The sequence below is a fragment of the Dipodomys spectabilis genome, unplaced genomic scaffold (genome assembly GCF_019054845.1).
Source record: "Dipodomys spectabilis isolate Male_0828 unplaced genomic scaffold, ASM1905484v1 ptg000363l, whole genome shotgun sequence".
Classification (NCBI taxonomy): domain Eukaryota; kingdom Metazoa; phylum Chordata; class Mammalia; order Rodentia; family Heteromyidae; genus Dipodomys; species Dipodomys spectabilis.
Genome location: NW_024871040.1, coordinates 5,237,604 through 5,260,242, shown reverse-complemented (window position 1 = coordinate 5,260,242; position 22,639 = coordinate 5,237,604). Strand labels below are relative to the sequence as shown.

The 22,639-nt window shown below is 46.6% G+C and overlaps 1 protein-coding gene across 1 annotated transcript in view; it reads left to right on the top strand.

Moving 5' to 3' along the window:
- The window catches only part of Cabin1 (calcineurin binding protein 1), a 147,688-nt gene that overhangs the window by 75,137 nt on the left and 49,912 nt on the right, over positions 1 to 22,639 (top strand). The window contains exons 27-28 of the mRNA XM_042666163.1: positions 11,971 to 12,153; positions 19,271 to 19,602. Of these exons, the coding sequence (XP_042522097.1) occupies positions 11,971 to 12,153; positions 19,271 to 19,602 (515 nt within the window). The remainder of the gene's footprint in view (positions 1 to 11,970; positions 12,154 to 19,270; positions 19,603 to 22,639) is intronic.

Genomic DNA, 22,639 nt, shown 5'->3' with positions numbered 1-22,639 from the left:
GGAGGCTTGCATGCTGGCCTGTAGCTTGAGTTTTTCATATTCTCATCCTTACAGTGACAAGCTGATGACAGTGTACCTGTTAGGATAATCCAAATTAGTGGATTTAGAGGGCCATTCAAGTGGAGCCTTGGAGAGGTAGTGATACCATTGGAAGACACCTGGCTCCTCATTCCCATGCCACTCATCTCATCTGGGCTGTTGGGAAGCAGGTCTGGCTCTGCCTTCCACAAGATGATAGGGCATCCATCCATAGGTGGGTAGGGTTGGCTATGAGCCTGTGCCTCCTGCTGTGTAGAGTGGCTTCCTGAAGGATGGGTCCTCTGGGGACTATGATAGCCTTAAAGCTGAGATCCAGGATGGGTGAAAGAGCATTTAGGGCTCACCACTTTGGTTCCAGCACCCTACAGAGACTCAGTTGCTGTACAGGTTCCTGAAAAGCATGGACATCTGCCCCCAGCTTACTTAGTCAAAAGCAGATTTAGAGAAGCACTGGTGAAGAATAGCAAGTAACTGGGCTTCTGGTTTTCTAAGAGTAGGAGTTAGTGATATCCTGAAAGGGATACAGTCTCTTGACAGTATCCCCTCCTGGCTTTGGCTTGGGTCTTAAGCATGTATGGGTGAGAGAGAGGCCCAAGGATATGTATGTGTGCTGTGTGCCTCCATTACCCCCCAACAAGAGTTGTGTCCTCACTGTAGTCCCATTGTTGACAGCCTCTGCCTGCACCAGTGCACTGAGCAGAGCTAGGAGAAGCTGCATGCCAGTGTTCAGTTCTGCAAACATTTCCTAAATGAGATACTTCTCCTTTTTCGTTAACTCACATTAACTGGGGGAACCACCCATTAGCAGTAAGACCTTGCACTAGGAATTAGTTTCTGCTACTTCTTTGAGGAAGTGCCAAAGTTCTCAGGAGAGAGGATTGCCTTTCCCAGGTATCCACATGCTGTGTTCCTGCTCATGTGCTCCTGGGCTGGGGAATATCAGCACCATCCCTGTAGACTCCGTTACCTGCAGGCATGAGAGGCTTGACTCTTAGGCTGGGTATGCCTCTAGGAACAAGAAAGGAGGCAGGAAGTGCTTACCTGCAACTTGTGGTCTAGCTGCCCCAAGTTGGGACATGCCTGTTGCATAGAGTTGTGGATGTTCTGTTACTGAGTGCAGGGTTTGGGCATTCAGCATGGCAGATCAGGGTGCCAGCATAACAATCACTTGTTTTGGAAGTATGCAGAAAAAGTAAGCTCAAATATACTTTCAGTGGTTTCAAAGTGATTCTTAGTAGCATTTTGGAATTCTTTGATACCCTACAGCTCTACCTTTATCCAGTTCCAGTGTGCTTGGAAGGGGTGAGAGGCCTAGTGCTTTCAGACAGCCAAAGAAAACTGCCTGCACCAGAAAAAAATTGGGGGCCCTGAAATAGCCATGATCTTTGGATGCCAGTGGCCCTTTTAGCCCCAGTTCAGGTTCCTATGAAAAGAACTACAGACTCCAGGCAGAAGCAGCAGATAAGATGGCTTTGTCAAGAGATTTCTGATAACCTCAAGAATCCACACTGTCCACTATGACTCCTGCTTACTGATGTGGCCTGACCATGGGAGGAGAGTGTATGGCTTACACTTTCCATTCATTTCCTCATCCTGGGACCAGCCTCAGGTCTCCTGTGGGAAAATAGGACATTAGCACTCACTGCAGGTCACAGCCAAGCCATCCTATTGCTAGAGTGGTTGGTACGTGTAGCCCTGGTAGCAATAGGATTAGGACTTGAAGTCAGATAAGGAGTCAAGGGCAGAGCTGGCTCTAGAGTTAGAGATATCTTAGTTCCAATTCTAACTTCATCGCTTACATGCTCAGCATTCTTGGATAAGGGCCTCCCTCTCTGAGGCAGTTTCCTTACCTGTAAATGGATTACTGTTTGCCTTGTGCTTACAAAGCTAGGCACCAGTAACTACCTAGAAGTTAGGCACTTCCTAACTACTCAGGAGGCTGAGGTCTGAGAATCATGCTTCAAAGCCAGCTCGGGTATAAAAGTCCGTGACTCTCATGTCCGATGAACCACTCAGAAAAAGCTGGAAGTGGAGCTGTGGTTCAAGTAGTAGAGTGCTAGCCTTGAGCAAAAAAGCTCAGGGACAGCATCCAGGCCCTGAATTTAAGTTCCAGAACCAACACCATTAAAAAAAGAAGTGTTTGCATAGCAAGTCCTTCTTATAGATGCAATTATTCTCCAGATCATGGGGAAAGCTAGGACAAGAATTAGATTAGCGCACATAGAAGGCACACACTGGAGCCTGTCACCCTTGGTTTGTGACCTGACTCTCCAGCCAGTGATGTATTCTCAAAAGATGAGCAGGCAATGCCCTGGGTAGGCCTGAACATTGTGCTTGCTGAATCCCAGTTTTCCACCTGACAGAGCCTTTGTGGAGCTATTTAATTTGCCAACAGTGAGAAAGATAGCCAAACATCAGGAATTGCCTGGTCCTCTTTTAGTACCTCTCTGCTTAAAAAGTGGGAAATCATCCAGACTGTGGTAGCTCACGTTTGTGATCCTAACTTGTCAGGAAGCTGAGATCTGAAGATTGTGATTTTTCAAAAGCTAGCCCGTTCTAGAAAGTCCATGAGACTTTCCATTAACCACGTAAAAAAATGGAATGGAGCTGTAGCTCAAAGAACTAGAGCAGGGGGCTGGGAAGGTGGCTCAGTGGTAGAGCGCTTGCCTTGCATGCTCAAGGCCCTGGGTTCGATTCCTCAGCACCACATAAGAAAAAAGCCAGAAGTGGCGCTGTGGCTCAAGTGGTAGAGCACTAGCCTTGAGCTGAAGAGCTGAGGGACAGCGCCCAGGCCCAGAGTTCAGGCCCCACGACCGGACCCAAAAAAAAAAAAAAAAAGAGCTAGAGCACTAGCTTTGAGCACAAAGTTCAGGGACAGTGTCCAGGCCCTCCCTGAGTTCAAGCCCTACAGCTGACAAAAAAGAAAAGCTGGGCACTGATGGCTCATGCCTGTAATCCTAGCTACTCAGAAAGCTGAGGTCTAAGGATTGTGGTTCAAAGCCAGCCCAGGCAGGAAAGTCAATGAGTCTCTTATCTCCAATTAATCATTAGCAAACTGGAAGTGGAGCTGTGGCTAAAAGTAGTAGAGTACTAACCATGAGCAAAAGAGCTCAGGGACAGCACTCAGACCCTGAGTTCAAGCCCCATGACTGACCAAAAAAGGAAGAAAGAAAAAAAGAAAGATGGAAGGAAGGAAGGAAAGAAAGAAAGAAAGCAAAGGAAGGAAGGAAAATCAGGTAGGGTTAATTTTGATTTGGCTTAAGATTTAGAACAGTTCCAGCTAGATGTCCAAATAAACATTTGTAGTGTCTCTCCTAGAACAGACCTTAAGTGACATGGGTTCACTCTTGTAGACTGCCCTCACCTGTAGTCTTGTGCCACCTGCACTAGGGTTGCACATCTCCTGCAGCCATCCATGTACTTGGTAAAAGCGTCTGGAATTAATTCCATAGGGTGCTCTGAGACCACCGTAGCCAGCATAGACAGCCCTTCTAGACTAATTTCTTCCTTCTATTCAGTTCTTAGAATTTCAGTGCTGAAATAGTTATGTTGAAGCTTTCTGACTAGAAAGAGAAAGTGACATGAGGAGCATATTGTGACTTCTCAGGGGCACCTAACGATTGCTGTTTACAGAGGTAGAAGGAATGAATGAAATCTGTTGCCTTCCATCACATGCAGTGTTGGTATGCAGGTGTGGGCCTGTGTGTGTGTGTGAGAGAGAGAGGGAGAGAGAGAGAGAGGGGCAGACAGACAGACAGACAGACAGATAGAATAATTAGACTATACCATACAGCACTATGGATTTGCTTGATGGTAACAATTTTGTAGCTTCACAGCCACAGCAGGCTTGGCCATATATTTATTTCCCTAAAAGGAAACCAAGCTGTGGGCAGACAGGTACTCCTTCATGCTAGTCAGGACAAAGCTAAAGGAGAAAGAGATCCTAAGTCATCTTCTATCTAGGCCATATATTGGGGCTAATGCTAGGAAAGCCCTTTGCCTGGATAACCTGACAGCTTACATCTGTTTATGTTTCCCTCCTTGTTAGAGTTGCTTCAATAGAGAAACTGGGGAGCAAAACCATTCCAAAATGGCTTGAGCTTTCATTTGATCTGGTGTAACTGGCCTTGGAGATATGTCTTATAGATCTCTTGGTCTAAGACCTGGTCTGCCTATTGTACTTGATGTCACTTCAGAATGCCACAACCAAGAAAGGCCTCAGAGGTCAGAGGCCTTGTCCTATGGTCAGTCTGGGGCTGGGCCTTCTCTGGGGTTCTTCAGCCAGTCTGGGGTCACATCTATGCAAGTGTTCTGTTAGCACTATACCAGGTGCACAAAGCTACCCTGGTTGCTGCTACAAGCTCAAAGGAGACAGACGCGAGTCAGTCATTATACAGCTGAAGGTTGGGGTGAGCTGAAGTGAGCATCAGCAAGGTAAGTTTGCCTGTCCCAGAGAGAGTCAGACTGACAGGAGTAGGAAGCCTTTCTGAGGAGGCAAAGCTTTATCATCATCTGAAGGGTATGTCAATTTACTGTGAGGGGAGAGGGAAGAGGAGAGAGGGGGCAGGAGTTGAAGCTTCAGAGGGTGGCATCCATGGTTGCAGGCGGTGCTCAGTAAACTCCTTGACAGCATGAGCCCAGCTGCCAAGGAGCCTCTGAGGCTGCTCTAGGTTTGTAGGCTGTGGGTCTTCAGTTCCTTAGGTGACTAGTATCAAGCTTCTTCACAGCCATCCATCCTCACTGTGCTGTTACCGTTTGTCATGTTTCATCTGTGCTTATCTTCTCCTGTTCACCCCACACTGCCTCCACCAATATTGCCCGTGCTGCCCCTAACCCTGACCACACTCTGTTCTCCAGGCTTTGTCTTTCTGCTTGCACCTGTCACGGCTCGCTTCAGGGAACAGCGCAGACCGCATGTTCAGTCCTCAGTCCGGCTCCCTGCTTCCCCTGTGACCAGGAGTACCTTCATGTCTGCTGGTCCTGTGATATGGAGAGTGTATGTTAGATGTGCTTGGCCTCTGCCAACAGCCCTCCTTCCCAGTTCTGGCTGTATGTAGAGGCATTGGTGGTCTGTCCCCTAAATATTCACCTGTTTTCCTGCTTGGAAGGTGGCTCAGTCCTGTATTTCCATTGCTTTGCTCTTCCTTGCTTTAAAAGAAAGACAACAGACTTTTAACTTAACACATTCTCTTTATAAGGTTAAGTGTAAAAATGTAGACTTTGTACAGTAACTGAGGCTGTGGGATGGGCCACGTGCCTGTACTTCACAGTGGCCAGACTGGAGAGTCAGGGGTGGTAAAAGTCCCTTTAGGACTGACCTTTTAGCTGGCCAAGGGTAGGTCAGTTTCTGGTAGAAACTCTGCTTTCCTGTAAACAGACATTCTCAATATGAGAGAGACTCCTAGGAAACTCCTGCTTTTCCCCTGGGGAGCAGTGGCTGGGAGGTTGTCAGACCACAGAACTAGTTGTTTCCTTTGCTTTTCCCTAATTGTTACCTTCCTGAGAATCACTTCAGGGAAAAGCTGATAATAGCATTTGTTGAGTAGGTCTTGCTGTATGCCAGGCATTAAGAAGACACCATGGGGAAAGCCAAGAAGAAAGTTCCCTGATCCCTGCAGCCAGGTTGAATCTTCATGTCCCTGGGTGGTGTTTTGGAATAGTGGTTGGTACTGTGACCTGCCAAGAATAGGGAACAAATTCTGCAGCTGGAAGGTTGGGAGAATAGACCTCCAGAGAAAGCCTGGCAGGCTACTGTGGATAGGGATAGTGGAGACAAAGAAGTGGAAATTGGAGAGTCCTACAAGTGTCTCTTCTCTTTGGTGTCTGACCATGGTAACAATAGAGATTTTGTAGGCAGAGAGTTTTGGAGAGCAGTATTCCCCCAGAGTGCAATGGGTTATCCTTTGTTGCCTTCACCATTTGTGATGAGGTCTGGCCACCTTCCCGGCATGTTTTGGCAGATTTGTGGTCCCATCACATTGACTCATAAAGAGGGAATTAGCACATTGGGAGTAAATACTGGTTTGCTTAAGTCAGTCTTAGGTTTTCATAATGATCACAGCTGGGATTCCACCAAACAGGCAATTCCTTTAGGCCCAGAGCCCAATAGCTTGTGAGCCAGTGAGCTTATGGCAGTGTGCCAGTGGGTGAAATCATCTTGGCTAGGCTTGCTTCCTGGAGCTTACCACAGGGTATGCTGCTCAGCCTGCAGTAACTTTGGCTGGTCTCACGTTGGCTTAGGTGAGCTAGCCCTGGCCTTACTTTCATGGAGACCTCAACAGCAGAGATATGGCCTGCCGTCTTCTGGAGAAACTGAGGCCTCTTGAGTGTTGTCCAAGCCATTGATAATTCTCTCTGTGATGACAAGAGTGAATACTACAGAACAGGATGATCATTGTGTTATCATTAAAGTAGGCCAGGCCCTTTAGAGATCTCACATGTCAGAAACAGGGAGATAATTTATGCATGATGTGAGCTGGGTACCAGTGGCTCACACATATAATCCTAGCTACTCAGGAGGCTGAGATCTGAGGATTGTGGTTCAAAGCCAGCCTGAGCAGAAAAGGCCCCATGAGACTCTTTTTTTTGTTTTTGTTTTTTTTTGGGGGGGGGGACTGGTCGAGGGGCTTGAACTCTGGGCCTGGGCGCTGTCCCTCAGCTCTTCAGCTCAAGGCTAGCGCTCTACCGCTTGAGCCACAGTGCCACTTCTGGCTTTTTTTCTTTTTGCTTATGTGGTGCTGGGGACTGGAACCCAGGGCCTCATGCTTGCAAGGCAAGTGCTCTACCACTGAGCCACTTTCCCAGCCCCTGACTTTTTTTTGTTTTGGGGGGTTTTTTTGGTCAGTTGTGGGGCTTGAACTCTGGGCTTGGGCACTGTCCCTGCGCTCTTCAGCTCAAGATGAGTGCTCTGCCGCTTGAGCCACGGAGCCACTTCCAGTTTTCTAGTGGCTTATTGGAGATAAGAGTCTCATGGACTTTGCTGCCTGGGCTGGCTTTGAACCATGATCCTCAGATCTCAGCCTCCTGAGTAGCTAGGATTACAGACATGAGCCACTGGCACCTGGCTTCCATGAGACTCCTATCTCCAATTAACCACTCAAAAATCTGAAGTAGAGCTGTGGTTCAAAGGAGTAGAGTGCTGGCTTTGAGCAGAGAGCTCAGGGACAGCACCACACCCTGAGTTCAAGCCCCACAACCAACAAAACAACAACAATGAAAATTCATTATGTATGGTCCTTAAAGTGACAAGATAATTCAGCCAAGGTTACTTAGCCTGTAAGTGACAGACCTGAGATTAGAATGTGGGACTGGGGCACTGAGTTCAAAACTCCTTCAGTGACCCTGTGTGGCTTCTGGAGCATCTAGGGTCTTCATTGCCATACCTACTTATCCATAGGAACAGTGTGTGGCCTTATCCAGAATGGGGAGAAGTGATCTCTCTGACTGCTGCAGGCCTGTCCCTAACCCCCATTTGATTCTTGCTTACAGAGCCTTGGGATTTAGCCTTGCAAGTAAGACCAGAACCCTTTGCTGGGTATGAGGTAGAAGGTCCAGTCAACTCCCTGCTTCCCAGCCTGGCTGGGGCCCCATGTGGTCCCCATCCCATTATTATTCTGTCAGCCCAGCTGATACTTGCAACCTATCAGTTACTGGGCAGTGGACATTCCAACAGCAGCTGCAGGGAAGGGCTGTGTAGTGACAGCTTTACTGTCCTGTCAACCAGGTCACTGCCCAGACTAGTGTATGATGAGATGTGGGCCAGGAATTCAGAGCAGTATAGCAGGCTTTGGAGGACAAGGATGATTCTTGATATTCCCCTGTGTGGATCAGCCTGCTTGGAAGATGGAAGAGGTATATGTCAGCATTTGGAAATTAGTTACCATCCTGTGAGTGAGGCACTGGCTTCATTATGGCCTCAGAAAAACTCTTTTCTGTTAAGAACTAAATCTCAGATGGTAAGTTTGGATTGATAAGGCATGTGCCATCTCTGAAATAAGAGTATGGATAATTGAGCTGGCTTTTCATGAACACTTATTGTGGGCCAGACACTAATTCATTTACTTCTGTACATCAGCCTATGGACTCATCATGACAGCTTTGTGAAGCAACATTGTATTATCATAGGTGTACATGCAGGGAAACCAAATAATTGTGTTATTTGGATAAGTGGCATGGCAGAATTTTAGCTGTGACATCCTGATCTTCCAGAGTCCACGCTTTCACTAGATTTTGTTTCAAGGTCCTCTTGGTAGATCCTCAGAGACTCCCTGATAGGTGCTAATACATCAACCAGATCTTTAAAGTAACTTAGTATAAGATTGGAGATCCAGGCTGGGAAGGTGGCTCAGTGGTAGAGGGCTTGCCTTGCATGCATGAGGCCCTGGGTTCGATTCCCCAGCACCACATAAGCAGCTATGGCTCAAATGGTAGAGGGCTAGCCTTGAGCTGAAGAGCTGAGGGACAGCACCCAGGCCCAGAGTTCAGGCCCCACAACCGGACCCAAAAATAAAATAAGATTGGAGATCCTTGGGGGGACCGTGTCTCCCATTTTCCCTGTTTCTCCAGAAGCCATTGTAGCATTGATCTATCTGACATAACACTTGGCTATGTTTTCTGGTGGTACAGAGACTTAAAGTGTTCTAGGTCACATACCTAGAGAGCGACACAAGAAAAATTTGACCTTAGTTATTTTGATTTTGTGTTTTCAAAATTTTTTGAATCTCTATAATACCCCCTTTTATTATATAGCCTCAGGCTGGCTATGAGATTCTCCTGCCTGTCTCTTGGATGCCAAAATTAAAGGTGTGCCTACCATACCTGCAAAGGTCTTTTATATTTGCCATCACTTCAGCCATTTATAGAAATTTTTTTTCTCTATGTAGATCTAAGTTTCTATCTAATTGTATACTTATATTGACCTGAGGAACTGCCTTTAATATTTCTTTTCTTTTTTTTTGTCTTTTAGCACTTAAAAATATGATCTGACTTGGTAAAATTTCTGATAAATTGTAATTCTTAACTTTGTTTCCATCTATTTGGTATGTCTTTACCTACTCTTAAGGTTTTTCTCTATATTTTCAGTGGTTTTCTCTGTATTTTTTGCTATATCAGCAGTTACAATATATTCTAGTGTGTCATTCCCTTTCCCCTTTTTTTTCTTTTTTTGGGTCCGGTCATGAGGCCTGAACTCTGGGCCTGGGCGTTGTCCCTCAGCTCTTCAGCTCAAGGCTAGCGCTCTACCACTTGAGCCACAGCGCCACTTCCGGCTTTTTATTTTCTGCTTATGTGGTGCTGAGGAATCGAACCCAGCGCCTCAGGCATGCAAGGCAAGCACTCTACCACTGAGCCACCTTCCCAGCCCTCCCTTTCCCCTTTTAATGTGTATAAGGGGACTTTCCCTTGACTGGTGTTCTCTGTTGGTGATTTATGCCCTTTGTTACTTTTTTTTTTCTTTTTCTGTTGCTGCTGCTAGGATCAAACTCAGACAAGTTACTGTCTTAAGATCTTTTTTTGTTCTCTTTCTCCCTCATTTTCTTTTTTGCTTATTTTTTTATTGTTATAAAGGTGATGTACAGAGGGGTTACAGTTACATAAATCAGATGACGAGTACATTTCTTTTTGGACAATGTTACCCTTCCCTCTCTATCTCCTAATTTTCTGTGACTCCCAATTAATGGATTAAATCATTTGGATGCTCTTTGTTAGTATTATCCTCACCTTTGGTCCTCAGCTCCACCCAGACCTGAGCTCCTCCCAGCCCTAGAGTTCCCGCTGTACAGCTGGCTACTCCCTCTCTCCACCCAGACCCACCTGAGCTCCTACCTACCTCACTTCCTGCCCCTAGACTCTCCTGCTACCTGGATAGTGAAGGGTGCCATGTGCTCCCTCTCTGGGGAAATATAGCTCCTCTAATAAACCTTATGATAATCTTTCTCCTGTGCCTGCCTGCCTGCCTGCCTCTGTGTGGTCCCCTGGGATGGATGTGAAGGATCCTTTACTCTTGAATGATGTGTTCTGATTTTTTGTTGCCTATGTCTCTTTCTTTCTTGGTTTGGATTATTTCTATTTAACTTAGTTTTAAGTTTTGACCCCATTAACTCCAACAGTTGTATCAAATCTGCAGAAAAACGTAGCAAAGACATTCTTCATTTCTGTTACTGTGTTTTTTTTATTTCTCACATACTCGAAATTCTGCATATTTTTATGGGTGGTTTAGATTTTTCCAGTATAACCTTTAACATCTAGTATTTATTAGTCATATTTATCTTAGTTTTTGTTTTGTTTTTGTTTTGGTTGGTTGTGGGACTTGAACTCTGGGCTTGGGTGCTATCCCTGCACTCTTTAGCTCTAGGCAAGCACTCTACCACTTGAGCCACAGTACCACTTCCGGTTTTCTAGTAGTTTATTGGAGATAAGAGTCTCACAGACTTTCCTGCCTGGGCTGGCTTTGAACCGTGATCCTCAGATCTCAGCCTCCTGAGTAGCTAGGATTACAGGCATGAGCCACCAACGCCCGGCTTTTGCTTTGTTTTTTTCTTGTCAAGGTGATGTACAGAGGGGTTACAGTTTCTTAGTTATTTTAAATTCTCCATCAGGTAGTACTAACATCTGGTCAGACTGTTTTGTCTCTTAATTTTCTTTCTTCTTTCTTAGCATATGTGTGTATATTGTAATTTTTATATTTAATACTTAAGTGTAAATAACATTTAAGCTTGAAATGGGCTTCTCTTCTGCTTCTAGGACTTTAAGGGAAGTAGAAGTAGGTTGATACTTGTTGTTGCTATGGTTACCTTCAGTGCACCACAGGCTTCATATTCCTCGCATGTTACCTTGTGCTCACAGTGGGGCCTAGTTTGCCTTAAAATTTTTCCTAATGTTCCAGCCTATCTTTGCTCTAGGCCATTGTGTGCACATCAGGGTGAGCCTTCCTGCTTGTTCTTTCCTTCTTGCAGCTGGCTGCTTTGCTTGCTACTTGGTGCTTGCTAGCCTGGGGTAGGGCTGGGTGGTTCTCTGTTGTCTTGGTCCTGTTAGGCAGTCTCTGTCTCCATATCAGTGTTCCAGTCCCTCCCTAGTGTCTGGTAGTTTCTTGCCCTTCCTTGGGGCAGAAGAATTTTTCTTTCCCTTCCCCTGTACCCTGGAAGCAACAAGATTACTGTCCTTTCCTGAAGCTAGAGGCTTTTGAATCTTAGGGAAGAATGATCAGGAGCAAGCTTTAGGCCTTTCCCGGAAGCCCCATCCCTCCCTTGCAGGTGTACACTCCCTGAAGGATATCTTCAAGCTTCCTTCCTGCCTTTCTTTTGACTCTTCAAAGTGCCTATGAAGACTTAGGGGGAATAGCCAGGGAGTAAGTACAAATACCCTTTATGACTGATATTCCCATGAATCTAGATTCTCATTCTAAACTACCCACATCTGGCCTTTAACAACAGGTTAAAGTTTTTCTTTGTTGAATTTTTTAACCACTTTTTTTTTTTTTTTTTTTTTACCATTTTAGTTATTTCTGTATCCCTGTATAGTAAACCACTACATTATGGTGGCTACTGAACATATTTTCCCAACTCCACATTCACCAACAGCATGCTCATTGCTTAAAATCAGCAATAATGAGAACATTTATACCACAGACATCAGTAAAAGCCACAAGTCAGGGTTGCTTATCTCCCAAGGGCCAATTGTTGAACATTTGTTGGAACACCATTCTTTGGGGAAGTCCCAGGGAAGTTGACTATGGAAATTGTTGCCTTTGGTGAGTGGCTGGCTCAAGGCCCTCTACTGGGGTCTACTTAGCAAAGTCAGAGTGGCTGTGCTCAGGCCATTTCCTTTGCAGAGTAGTCCCCAGGCCACTGGCAGGGAGATACCCTGGGGAGGCCCCTTCATGTTGGAGGTGGTATGGATTCATCCTCTTGCCTTCTCTTTCCCTTTTCCCCTTAGACCGGAGCCAAGACAGCACGGCTGTGGCACTCTCAGACTCCAGCTCGACACAGGACTTCTTTAATGATCCCACCGGCTCACTAGAGGGCTCCCGGAAGCCCTTTACAGAGAAGAGGCTGCCTGGGCTCAGTGCTCAAGCAGGACTGAATGGTAAAGATCTTCAGGGAGCCACAGAGGAAAGAGGTATGAAAACGTAACTTAGTGAATTAGAACTGCTTTGATGTTCTGTGGCCGTCTGAGCAGAATTAAGGACTGTTGGCTCAGGTGGCACAGGCCTGGCCTGTCTTTTGTCCTCCTACCTCTGCCAGATTCTTGGGACCTCAGTTGGTTAAGTTATTCACTTCTTTGGGCCTCTGCTATTCTCCCTGAAGAATGGAAGTGAACCTAGTGTCCGCTGTTTGCCAAAAGCATGCTGGTAGCTTCCCTGGGATTTGTAGGGATTAAATAAGGCAGCTCCTTTTCCTATCTTGGTAGATGGTTATTAAAAAAAAAAAAAAAGTCTTGAAGTTGGACTCTGCTGGCTCTCATACCTTAATCCTAAGAATCCCAAAAATCTGTATTTGAGATTGGGTTCCTAGTCAACCGGGACAGAAAAGTCCATGAAAACTTCCCTCCATCCTCACCCCTCCATTGGTCCTGGGGCTTGAACTCAGGTCAGTGCCTGGACTCTGTCCCTGAGCCTCTCTGTGCTCAAGGCTAGTTTAAGCCCCAGGGCTGGGGTGTATGTGTGTGTGTGTGCGTGTACACACAGGTACACACAAAGTCTTGGGATTCTAAATATCACAAATACTGGATTTTTTGTTGTTGTTGTTTTTTGGGTCCGGTTGTGGGGCCTGAACTCTGGGCCTGGGCGCTGTTCCTCAGCTCTTCAGCTCAAGGCTAATGCTCTACCACTTGAGCCACAGCTCCACTTCTGGCTTTTTTCTTTCTTTTTTTTTTTCTTATGTGGTGCTGGAGAATCAAACCCAGGGCCTCAAGCATGCAAGGCAAGCGCTCTACCATGGAGCCACCTTCCCAGCCCCCTTTTTGTTTTTTTTTGTTTTTTTGGGTTTTTTTTGCCAGCCCTGAGGCTTGAACTCTGGGCCTGGGTGCTGTCCCTACACTCTTTAGCTCAAGGCAAACGCTCTATGCTTGAACCACAGCATCACTTCCAGTTTTCTGAGTGGTTTATTGAAGATAAAAGTCTCACAGCTTTTCCTGCCCAGGCTGGCTTTGAACCATGATCCTCAGATCTCAGCCTCCTGAGTAGCTAGGATTACAGCCATGAGCCACCAGCACCTGGCACTGCCTTTTTCTGTTTATGTGGTACTGAGGAATTGAACCCAGGGCTTCATGCATGTAGCCAAGCACTCTACTACTAAGCCACGTTCCTAGCCCATTTTCTTTTTAAATCTAAAGCACATCAGGCCTTTTGGGGGGGGAGGGGGAGGGCGGGGAGAGGCGAGAAATCTACCCCTTTGATGCAAAAGGCCCTGATCTAAGACCAGGATATACCTAGTTCTCTTGGGGTATCCTTGATGAAACACTGGGCAGAGCCCCTAATCTGGACTTGCTGGGAGACTGGAGGTAGGTTGAGGCATTCCTAGTGCTACTCTAGGATGTGACTAGTCAGTGATGGGTTTTGAAAGCTTTCTCACTCTGGCCAAGAGCCATGCATACAGGTACTTGTTGGACAACTTCACGACACATGCTCAGTATTGCCCTAGACCAGGCACTTTTTTTTTGATTCGTTTGGTTCTCTTAGCCACCCTAGAAATAAAGCTTATGGCTTTCCATTACAAGCAAAAAACTAGATTCAGAGAGAATCAGGAATTTATCTGAGGTAAACCTTAGCCCCTATTCTATGCTGCTTCTCCAGGTGGGCTAGAGGAGGTGGGAGATAACCTACAAAGCCTGGGATCTAGGCCTAACAAGTTACCCTGCAGGCCTTTAATGAAGGATCAAGAGTTGGAAGCTCATCTTAAGCCTTTAGATGTGGCAGTTGGGGGCTGGGAAGGTGGCTCAGTGATAGAGCACTTGCCTTGCATGCATGAGGCCCTGGGTTCGATTCCTCAGCACCACATAAGCAGAAAATAACAAGCCAGAAGTGGCGCTGTGGCTCAAGTAGTAGAGCGCTAGCCTTGAGCTGAAGAGCTGAGGGACAGCGCCAGGCCCAGAGTTCAGGCCCACGACCGGACCCAAAAAAAAAAAAAAGATGTGGCAGTTGGGCTAGAACCATTTTCAGGAAAATTTTCAGAAAGCCTCTACCAGCTTTCTACCTCCTACTAAGTTCTCTGGTTGGTTTTAGAAGGTACAAGGTAATGTCTTCTACGAGTTGGATACAGTGACCCTGTTAGGGTCAGTAAGAGTTCATGGAACCCAGGACTTGCCCAAAGGATCTAATATATCTAGACCTCATCAAGAAACAAAGCCAAAGCTAGATGTGGTATGTACCTGTAGTTCTAGCACTTACTTGATGGTTTGAGGGCAGACTGGGTTATATAGTAAATTTTAGGCCATTATGGGATGCATAGGATGCTTCTAAAGCCTCACTTTCTACCAAGCAGTCATTATGCTTTCCTCAGATAATGGTTACATTCTAAAAAATGGCTTCAATACACTGTAGAACATTTAGAATGTAAAGAAAACAGTAACAAATAACTTCCTTTCAATACTATTTCTAATATAACATCTCTAATCTTTTTTTTGTTTTGTTTTAATTGGTCCTGGGGCTTAATCTCTGGGCCTGGGCACTGTACCTGAGCTCTTCAGCTCAAGATTAGCACTCTGTCATTTGAGCTACAGCACCACTTCCAGTTTTCTGGTGGTTAATTGGAGATAAGCATCTTAATAGACTTTCCAGCCCAGGCTGGCTTTGAACTGCGATTCTCAGATCTCAGCCTCCTGAGTAGCTAGTATTACAGGCATGACCCACTAGTGCTCAGTTTAACATTTCTTATCTAAAGAGTAAGATTTTTGCTCTTAGGGGCTGGGAAGGTGGCTCAATGGTAGAGTGCTTGCCTTGCATGCATGAGGCCCTGGGTTCAATGCCTCAGTACCACATAAGCAGAAAAAAGCTGGAGTGGTGCTGTGGCTCAAGTAGTAGGATTAGTAGCCTTGAGCTGAAGAACTGAGGGACAGTGCCCAAGCCCAGAGTTCAGCTCCACAGCCGACAAAAAAAAAAAAAATATATATATATATATATATATATATTTTGCTCTTAGACAAATGAAACCAGTCATCTCTGCTTTATGGCCTAGCAAGCACTGAGTTGTTGTGGGTGCAACTGATATCATGGGCCTCTTTCTATCATATGTGGGGTAGGGAACCTGGGGGAAGTATGGACTGAGCTTCATACAAGTTGGCTTTGGTCAACCCTGTCCTATCCAGACCTTTCTAGACTTGCAAGGAACATCTTGCCTCTTCCACTCAGAATTGATTTAAGCAGAGTGTGAGGTTGGCTTTTGGTAATGAATGTTAGAATGGAATCAGAGCTTATCAGAATAGCCTATAGGCTTGAAATAAAGCCTCTCACATTTACATATATGTACCTCCCCTCTAAGCTGGGCTTTTTCTGGTAACTACAGTGATAAAATTGGTGAGCTCCTGTCAGATAGAAGTACATATAGCAAAAAGTATGTTCTGAGCCCATTCATAGAAGACAGCAGAAGGTGCTGAGTGCTTCTCCAGGAGTGGCCTTGATCAGTGGTAGTCTCTCTTGTAGTACCCTCCCTTAGGCTCCCAGTGGATAGCAACCCTGGCTACCATGGTCTCCAAGGATGGATTTCCTTTTTTGTATGTATGTATGTGCAAACCTGGGGTATGTATGAGATCAAACCTAAGGTCTCATTCATACTTGACTTGAGCTCTACTACTGATCTATGCAACCCACCCTTGAACAGTTTTTGGCCTTCCTTGAGAAAGTCGGGATTGGGAGTGAATATCCTGTATGTACTCTATACCTCTCATCTTCCAGGCATACTCTTGTGGGAAGTCCTGCCACCAGCCTGGTTTGCGTGTTCAGTGTCATGGGATATAGGCATTCACTCACACGTTTTGTGTCCAGTGATAGAGCAGCTAGGAGTAAAATGTTTGTACCAGGCACTGGATACTGTGGGGATTAGGAAAGATCTGCTTGCCTGGCCCTGAGATACTCTCTTTCCTACTGTGTTCAGCAGGTATGAACTATCCCATTTCCCAAGAAGTGCCCTGACTCCTTTAGTTTTCCAGAAGCCATCTTTCTGCACACTAGTCTGCACCAGAGCTTGAAGAAAGGCTTCTGAAGATGCTACTGTTGCATTTGTAAAGCTTTAACCTTTTTTTTTTTTTTTAACCTCCTGTTCCTGGGCCTTGAACTCTAGGTGGGCCTGAGCACTATCCTTAAGCTTCTTTCACTCAAGGCTAGTACTCTACCACTTGAGCTACAGCATTACTTCCAGCTTTTTCTGTGATTAATTGGAGATAAAAGTCTCAGGGATTCAAGCTGACTTTGAAATGAGTAGCTAGGATTACAAGTGTAAGCCACCAGCACCTGGCTGGCATCAAAGCCCCCACCAAATGTCTAGGATGTGGAGGTAGTAATAGTAAGATTTGATTTTTAAATACAGAAAAACATGGTCCACAGTTTCACTCCTTAAAATAAGCCAATATTATATCATTTGAGGGCAATAGGATAAAACCAAACACAGAGTTGCCAGCAGCCAGTATGGTCCATGCAATGGACATCAAGGCCTGCTACACTGTGGCCATATATGCCCTCTTCCAGTCATATGGAGGCCTAATGATAGTACCTGTGTGTAGGGCAGGTCTAGGAAGTCACTTGGTTGGTGTAGGTCCTGACCTTTCTTTATGGGGGAATCACCCTTACTGTCTCGAGACTCAGGCTAGTGGAGTTTGAGTAGTGAGAAGATCTCAGAAATCAGAAGATGTGGACCTGAGATCTGAGACCATAGCAGATTTTGATTTGAGCCACTCGGCTATTGGTATTTCTATGACAGCCTGCTGCAGGCCAGGCTCTTTCATAACAGGGCCCCTTTAGTTCAGTGGGCTACTGATGAGCAAATACCACAGGCTTGTCTAGAAAGAGGTCCATGTTCTATGCCCATTCAGGCCAGATTCCCTCCAGCCTTCCCAGAAAGCCTGCAGAATGGAGGTGCTTCACTGTAGCAGTCTCACATATGCTTCCTAGGACCTTTCTAGGGTGGGCTAGATGGTTCCTGTGCTCTACTAGCCTTGGCACCTATGTGGTGAGCATTCTAAGCTAATTTGCCTTGCCAGAAATGGCCCAGGTTACTAGGGTGTGCCTTTCTTTCACCTCCTATTAGGAAGAAGTCTTCCCATCTTCATGCTCCTAAAGTTAGCAGTGAATTTATTTCTTGGCTGGGAAGCACTGTGTGACCTTGTTGGCGTTTCTGATACTCTTCCTCTGCTTAAGAAGTGGAGGATTCCAGTGACTTGCAAGGCCCATTTAACAATAGGAGTGGTTGCTGTGGGTGAGGCTACTTACTCCATCTCTCCCTGAGGCCCCTCAGACCTGGAGCAACTGGACATTTAATTCCCACTGGGATCACTATTTCTTCACTCTTATATGTCTTTAGATGTATGTTCTGTACTCTCTTTGGATTGGTTCTTAGTCTCTGCCTGCTTCCTATCACATCATGTTCTTCTGTCATTGTGTCTAAGCATTTGGTACTCTTGCTGAACCCTTGCAAGACCTGTATTGTTGTCTGATTTCCTTGTCTCCCTGGAACTTCTGGTCTGGGCCCAGAACCATTGCTCCTGTTATGTGTTCACATTTAGATCAAACTATAAACTTGACATTATTTTGAGCCAGAAAACAGAATCCTTTGTAAGTTGGTTGCCAGTCCGAAGCTGGAAGACCTAAGTAGCCCTCTGATCCCCAGAGCCCACATGAGAGATTATTAGCATGGAGACCAGGTAGGACCTCCTGGTACTCCAGTCAATCAGCCTTCTTCAGGTCATGGAAACAGGAGCTATGGTTGTGTGTCAATGATAAAGTACTTGCCTAGCATTCATGAGGCTCTGGGTTCCATCTCCAGAAGTATAAAATAACATCAGTACATGGGATGCAGGGCCACAGCTCCCTCCTAGGTGCTGGGCTCATTGAGAAGGAGATGCTCTTTTGCTTTTGCTCTGCAAACTCTATCTTGGGGTGGGGAAGCCTGAGAGAGGCAACTGAGTAGAGTCCTTTAGGATGCCTAGCCAGTGGGCTAGGTAGGGGAGGCAGGCAGGTGGGGGAAGTAGCTCAGGAGAAGTGGCAGGAGAAAGGCAAGTATAACAAAGTATTCTGAGTGGCTGGTCTCAGTGGAGTTTGGATGGCAGATGGCGTGTAGGGGTGTCTGCTCAGTTCTTGCCTTGACAAGAAGAGTGATGATCGTCAAGCTTGCCACATGCTTGATGTCTGCCAAGTTATGCTTGCACTTGTAAAAGGAACTTGGGGCTTTAGTCTATGCCCACTTGGCCCTGGCCTAGCAGGCCCTAGTTATCTCTTTTGCAATAGGGAGAACATTATCAGGGCTTCACAGTACACACTGCCTTTAGGATGAGTGGTACCAGCTGCCCCTCGGGCCCATTCCAAGAAGACTGTACAGTGTGTGCCAAACTCCTGATTGCTCAAGAGCCATGAACCAGAGGCCACCTTACCTTGGCCTTCTGCTTTCTTCATTTTATCCCTTTTTCCTGGACCAGACAGCCTCCTCCATGGACAGCCAAAGATTCTGCACCTCAGAGACTAGTCTGAGACCATCCAGCCATTTTCATTGTCCTGAGGTGCAGCCCTAGTCTTTCCTGGGCTGCCTGGCTCTGAGGTCCCTGGTGGAGCAGGGCTAAAGCTCAGGGCTTATTGCTGGTATGTAAGTGCTTGGTTCTCATGCAACAACCATAGAGAAGGAAGCTGTAGACTGGGGCACTGAATATAGTAGGGCAGGTGTGGAGTTTCATGTGCATTTTCCTAGCTACATTATTGAGTGGTGGTGATGACACCTCCCTCTGTGGACTGCTTCCCTATGTATCTGCACCATCCCACTGAAGGTGGGAGGTGGGAGGACCTTCATTTCTAGCCGAGCTAGAAACTCTTCTTCTCTCAGGGCCCTGCTGCTGCATGACCACTGAGGCTTCAGTCAATGGCGGCAGAGCTGGTACTAGGTCCTACACCTAGCATTGTTAGGTCCAGTGCCCAGTCAGCATGGGCATCAACTTTAGATGTGTCAGTCACACTCCCTGAGGTGTCTCCATTTTTGGTAATAGACTGCTTCATGGGAAGAGCCTAAAACCATGACTTTCTTTTCCTTCTCAACTGTAGGAAAAATCAAAGAGTCTTTGGAGAGCATAGAAGGCTTCCGGGCTACAGAGCAAGGTCTTCAGAAGCCTGCCGCAGACCCTCTGGCCTCTGTTTGTATTCCTGTCAAGCCCCCAGTGTCCACACCTGCTTTGTTGGATGGGAAGAAGAGGAGTGACCCTCCAGGGGAACTAGTGGCCTTCCCCCAAGGGCTGCCAGCTGGTGCCGAGGAGCAGCGCCAATTCCTTACGGAACAGTGCATTGCTTCCTTCCGCCTGTGCCTGAGCCGATTTCCCCAGCACTATAAGAGTCTCTACCGACTGGCCTTCCTCTATACCTACAGCAAGACCCATCGGGTGAGTGGGGTCCAGGAGAGGGCTTGGACTATTTTCTCAGAGCAGGCAAATGTCCTGATGTTTGGTGGACAGAACCAAGACAGATTGGAGCTTTGGGATAGGGTTCAGGTGGCTCACATGGGAGCAGTGGGAAGCAGAGCTATGGAGACAGATTCAGTCCAATGAGTGGACCACTTTTCCTGGGTCTCAGCCTCCCACATCATCTTGCAGAGGCTTCCTTGCTGTCATGCTGCCCCTGGGCTTGCCTCCCAGTTGCAGCTGTCAGAACCATCTTTGCAGCCTCTGCTTCATGGGGGTTGGGTGCTGACAGCCTCCTCCAGCTCTTTTTGGAAAGCAACAGCTGTGCCCCAGGCTTAAACATTCCCAAGCAGACCCCTTCTTGCTGGCAGCTTAGTATTCGTGGAGACTGGGTTCTTTCTTTCCCCTCAGCCACTCCTCACTCAATCAGGAGGGGTCAAATGGTCACTGGCCCTGGTTGTGACGCTTATTCCACAGAGCTACATTCCAAGGTGGGAGGCTGATTTAAAAACATGCAGATGAGCAAACAAAGCAAGTCCCACTGTGACAAATATTAGAAAATAACAGGATACACTGAAATGTTGATGTGGCTCGATAAAGGCACCTTCTATGCTGAAACCTATAGGATAAGTGGAAGATACCACTAGACTGAAGGAACAAGAATGTCTAGCCAGGGTGTATGGTTGTGTAGGTGAAGATTAGAGAGGGCTGAAATGGGCAGGTGAACCTGTGGGGTCTCACTATGAGACCTTTCTTTGGCCTTCTGGTTGAGTACGCTCTCCTCCCAGAGGCCTTCTGCTACCCCTGCTTCAGCCCCGCCAGCTTCTCTGTGGAATGATGAAGAACCAGGAAAGGCAATGTTCAGAGGTAGACCCTGGCTTGACACTGGTTACTTCACAGAATTACGTTTGGGGAGCAAGGCACCAGGAGCTAAGTGACTAATATGCTCTTGTAGGTTGGCCACCCTTAGAGCATAGCAGGTAGACTTGGTCTCAGTGGGGTGTATGCCAGCAAACAGCAGGCTCTGGCTTCCCTGGCTGTCCCCAGCTGTTTGCTCCCTGTTGCTGCTACTGTTGCCACCAGGAGCCTGGCCTTCTCACTGTCTGACTTGCTGCACAGCAAGCCTTCTCTACCCAGGAAAACCTGAGCTCTTATTAAACCCTGACTAGCATGTATCTTCACTGCCAAAGCAGTTTGCAGGCCAAAGGGGCAATGGCAGATGAATCGCTTCCCCATTTTTCCCCACTGCTTTGGAAACTTCTCTTTCTCTTTTGAAAGTAGCAAAATCTTCTGCAAGGAGCCTCTTAAATCTTGGTAGGAGGAACATTAGTTAGCACCATCATCCAGCTGTACAGACCCTGCCAGCCCATGGTCAGCTCTGTCCAAGACACAGGATTTCACAGGCCACGCTTAAACTCAGTGCCTTCCCAGAGCAGATGCTAGAACAGAATTTTTTTTATTTTTTTTGGGTCTGGTTGTGGGGCCTGAACTCTGGGCCTGGGCGCTGTCCCTCAGCTCTTCAGCTCAAGGCTAGTGCTCTACCACTTGAGCCACAGCGCCACTTCCAGCTTTTTTCTTTTTGCTTATGTGGTGCTAGGAATCAAACCCAGGGCCTCATGCATGCAAGGCAAGCGCTCTACCACTGAGCCACCTTCCCAGCCCAAGAACAGAATTTGTTGTGCAAGATGGGTAGGGGGGATTAGAGGAAAGGGAAGGATGCAAAATTAGGTGAAAGGAAGCCAGAAGCCAGGGGCTTATGCCTGTAATCTTAGCTAAACAGGAGGCTGAGATCCAGTGGTTCAAAATCAAGCCAGACAGAAAAGTCCATTAGACTTCATTTCCAAATTAACTAGGAAAGACAGTTGCTGGTAGCTCATGCTTCTAATACTAACTACTGAGGAGGCTGAGATCTGAGGATTATGGTTTGAAGCCAACCTGGGCAAAAAAAGTCCAGGCAACTTAATCTCCAATTAGTAAAGTGATGAACTGGAGGAATGGCTCAAGTGATAGCCATGAGTGAAAAAACTGAGTGATAGTAGGAGATCCTGGTTCAAACCTTGATACTGGCACAATGAAAGAAATAAACAGCAAAAAGCCAGCCTGGAGATGTGGCTTAAGTAGCAGAGCACCAGCCAAGCAATCAAGCATGTGGCTTGAAAAAAATAAAATGAGAAGAAAGTTGAGCTGCAAAACAGACCCCACAAAGCCAGATATCATCTCTATGTCCCATTAAAGGCTTTATTTGGAGCCTAAAGTGTTGTTAGGTAAATCATCCCAGAAGCCACACTTTAAAATATAGAATATTGGAGTCTTTATTATACAGTTAACAGGCTGCAGGCCACCAGTTGTTACAAAGGCCTGCAGCACGCAAATACACATAACACAGCTAGGAAACATGCTAAAGAGGAAAGAGATAACAAAAACAATACCAACAAGCCAGTTCAGCTCCAGTGGAGAACTGAATTGGGATGCCATGATGACTGGAGACGAGCCATAAGACAGGACACAGGACACGATCACAGAGACACAGGTGCACGTAGCATGGAGAGACGCACGTGGCTAGGCTGGTCTGGGCCTAAATAGGTGGGCACAGGGGGCAGATCCTCAGGAAATTCCCAGTCCCAGGCACTGGACTGACAGATTCAGTAACCTATCAGCCAAGTGCCTGCCCCTGCCTCCAGAGGTCCAGGCATGCCCATTACCTGGGAGGCAGGTGATGGGGGGAGGAGGGGAGGGTCCAGGGGTTCCTTCCTCCAGCATGAAGACAAGATGCCAGACCTATAATCCACCATGTGGCCAATACGGCGCCAGCCAGACCTGACCTCCTTACTTCAAAAGGAGCCAATGCAAGTGAAGTGTTCATTACGGCACCAGGAATAGGCTGCAGTTATTACAGTCTAATCCCTTCACTTGATGAGTATTCTCATAATAGAAAACAGTATTTATATCAACATTAAACAAAAATTTTGGGGGGATACAAACACAGTCCTCCTTCCTTCAATGTCTAATAGTCTTTGTG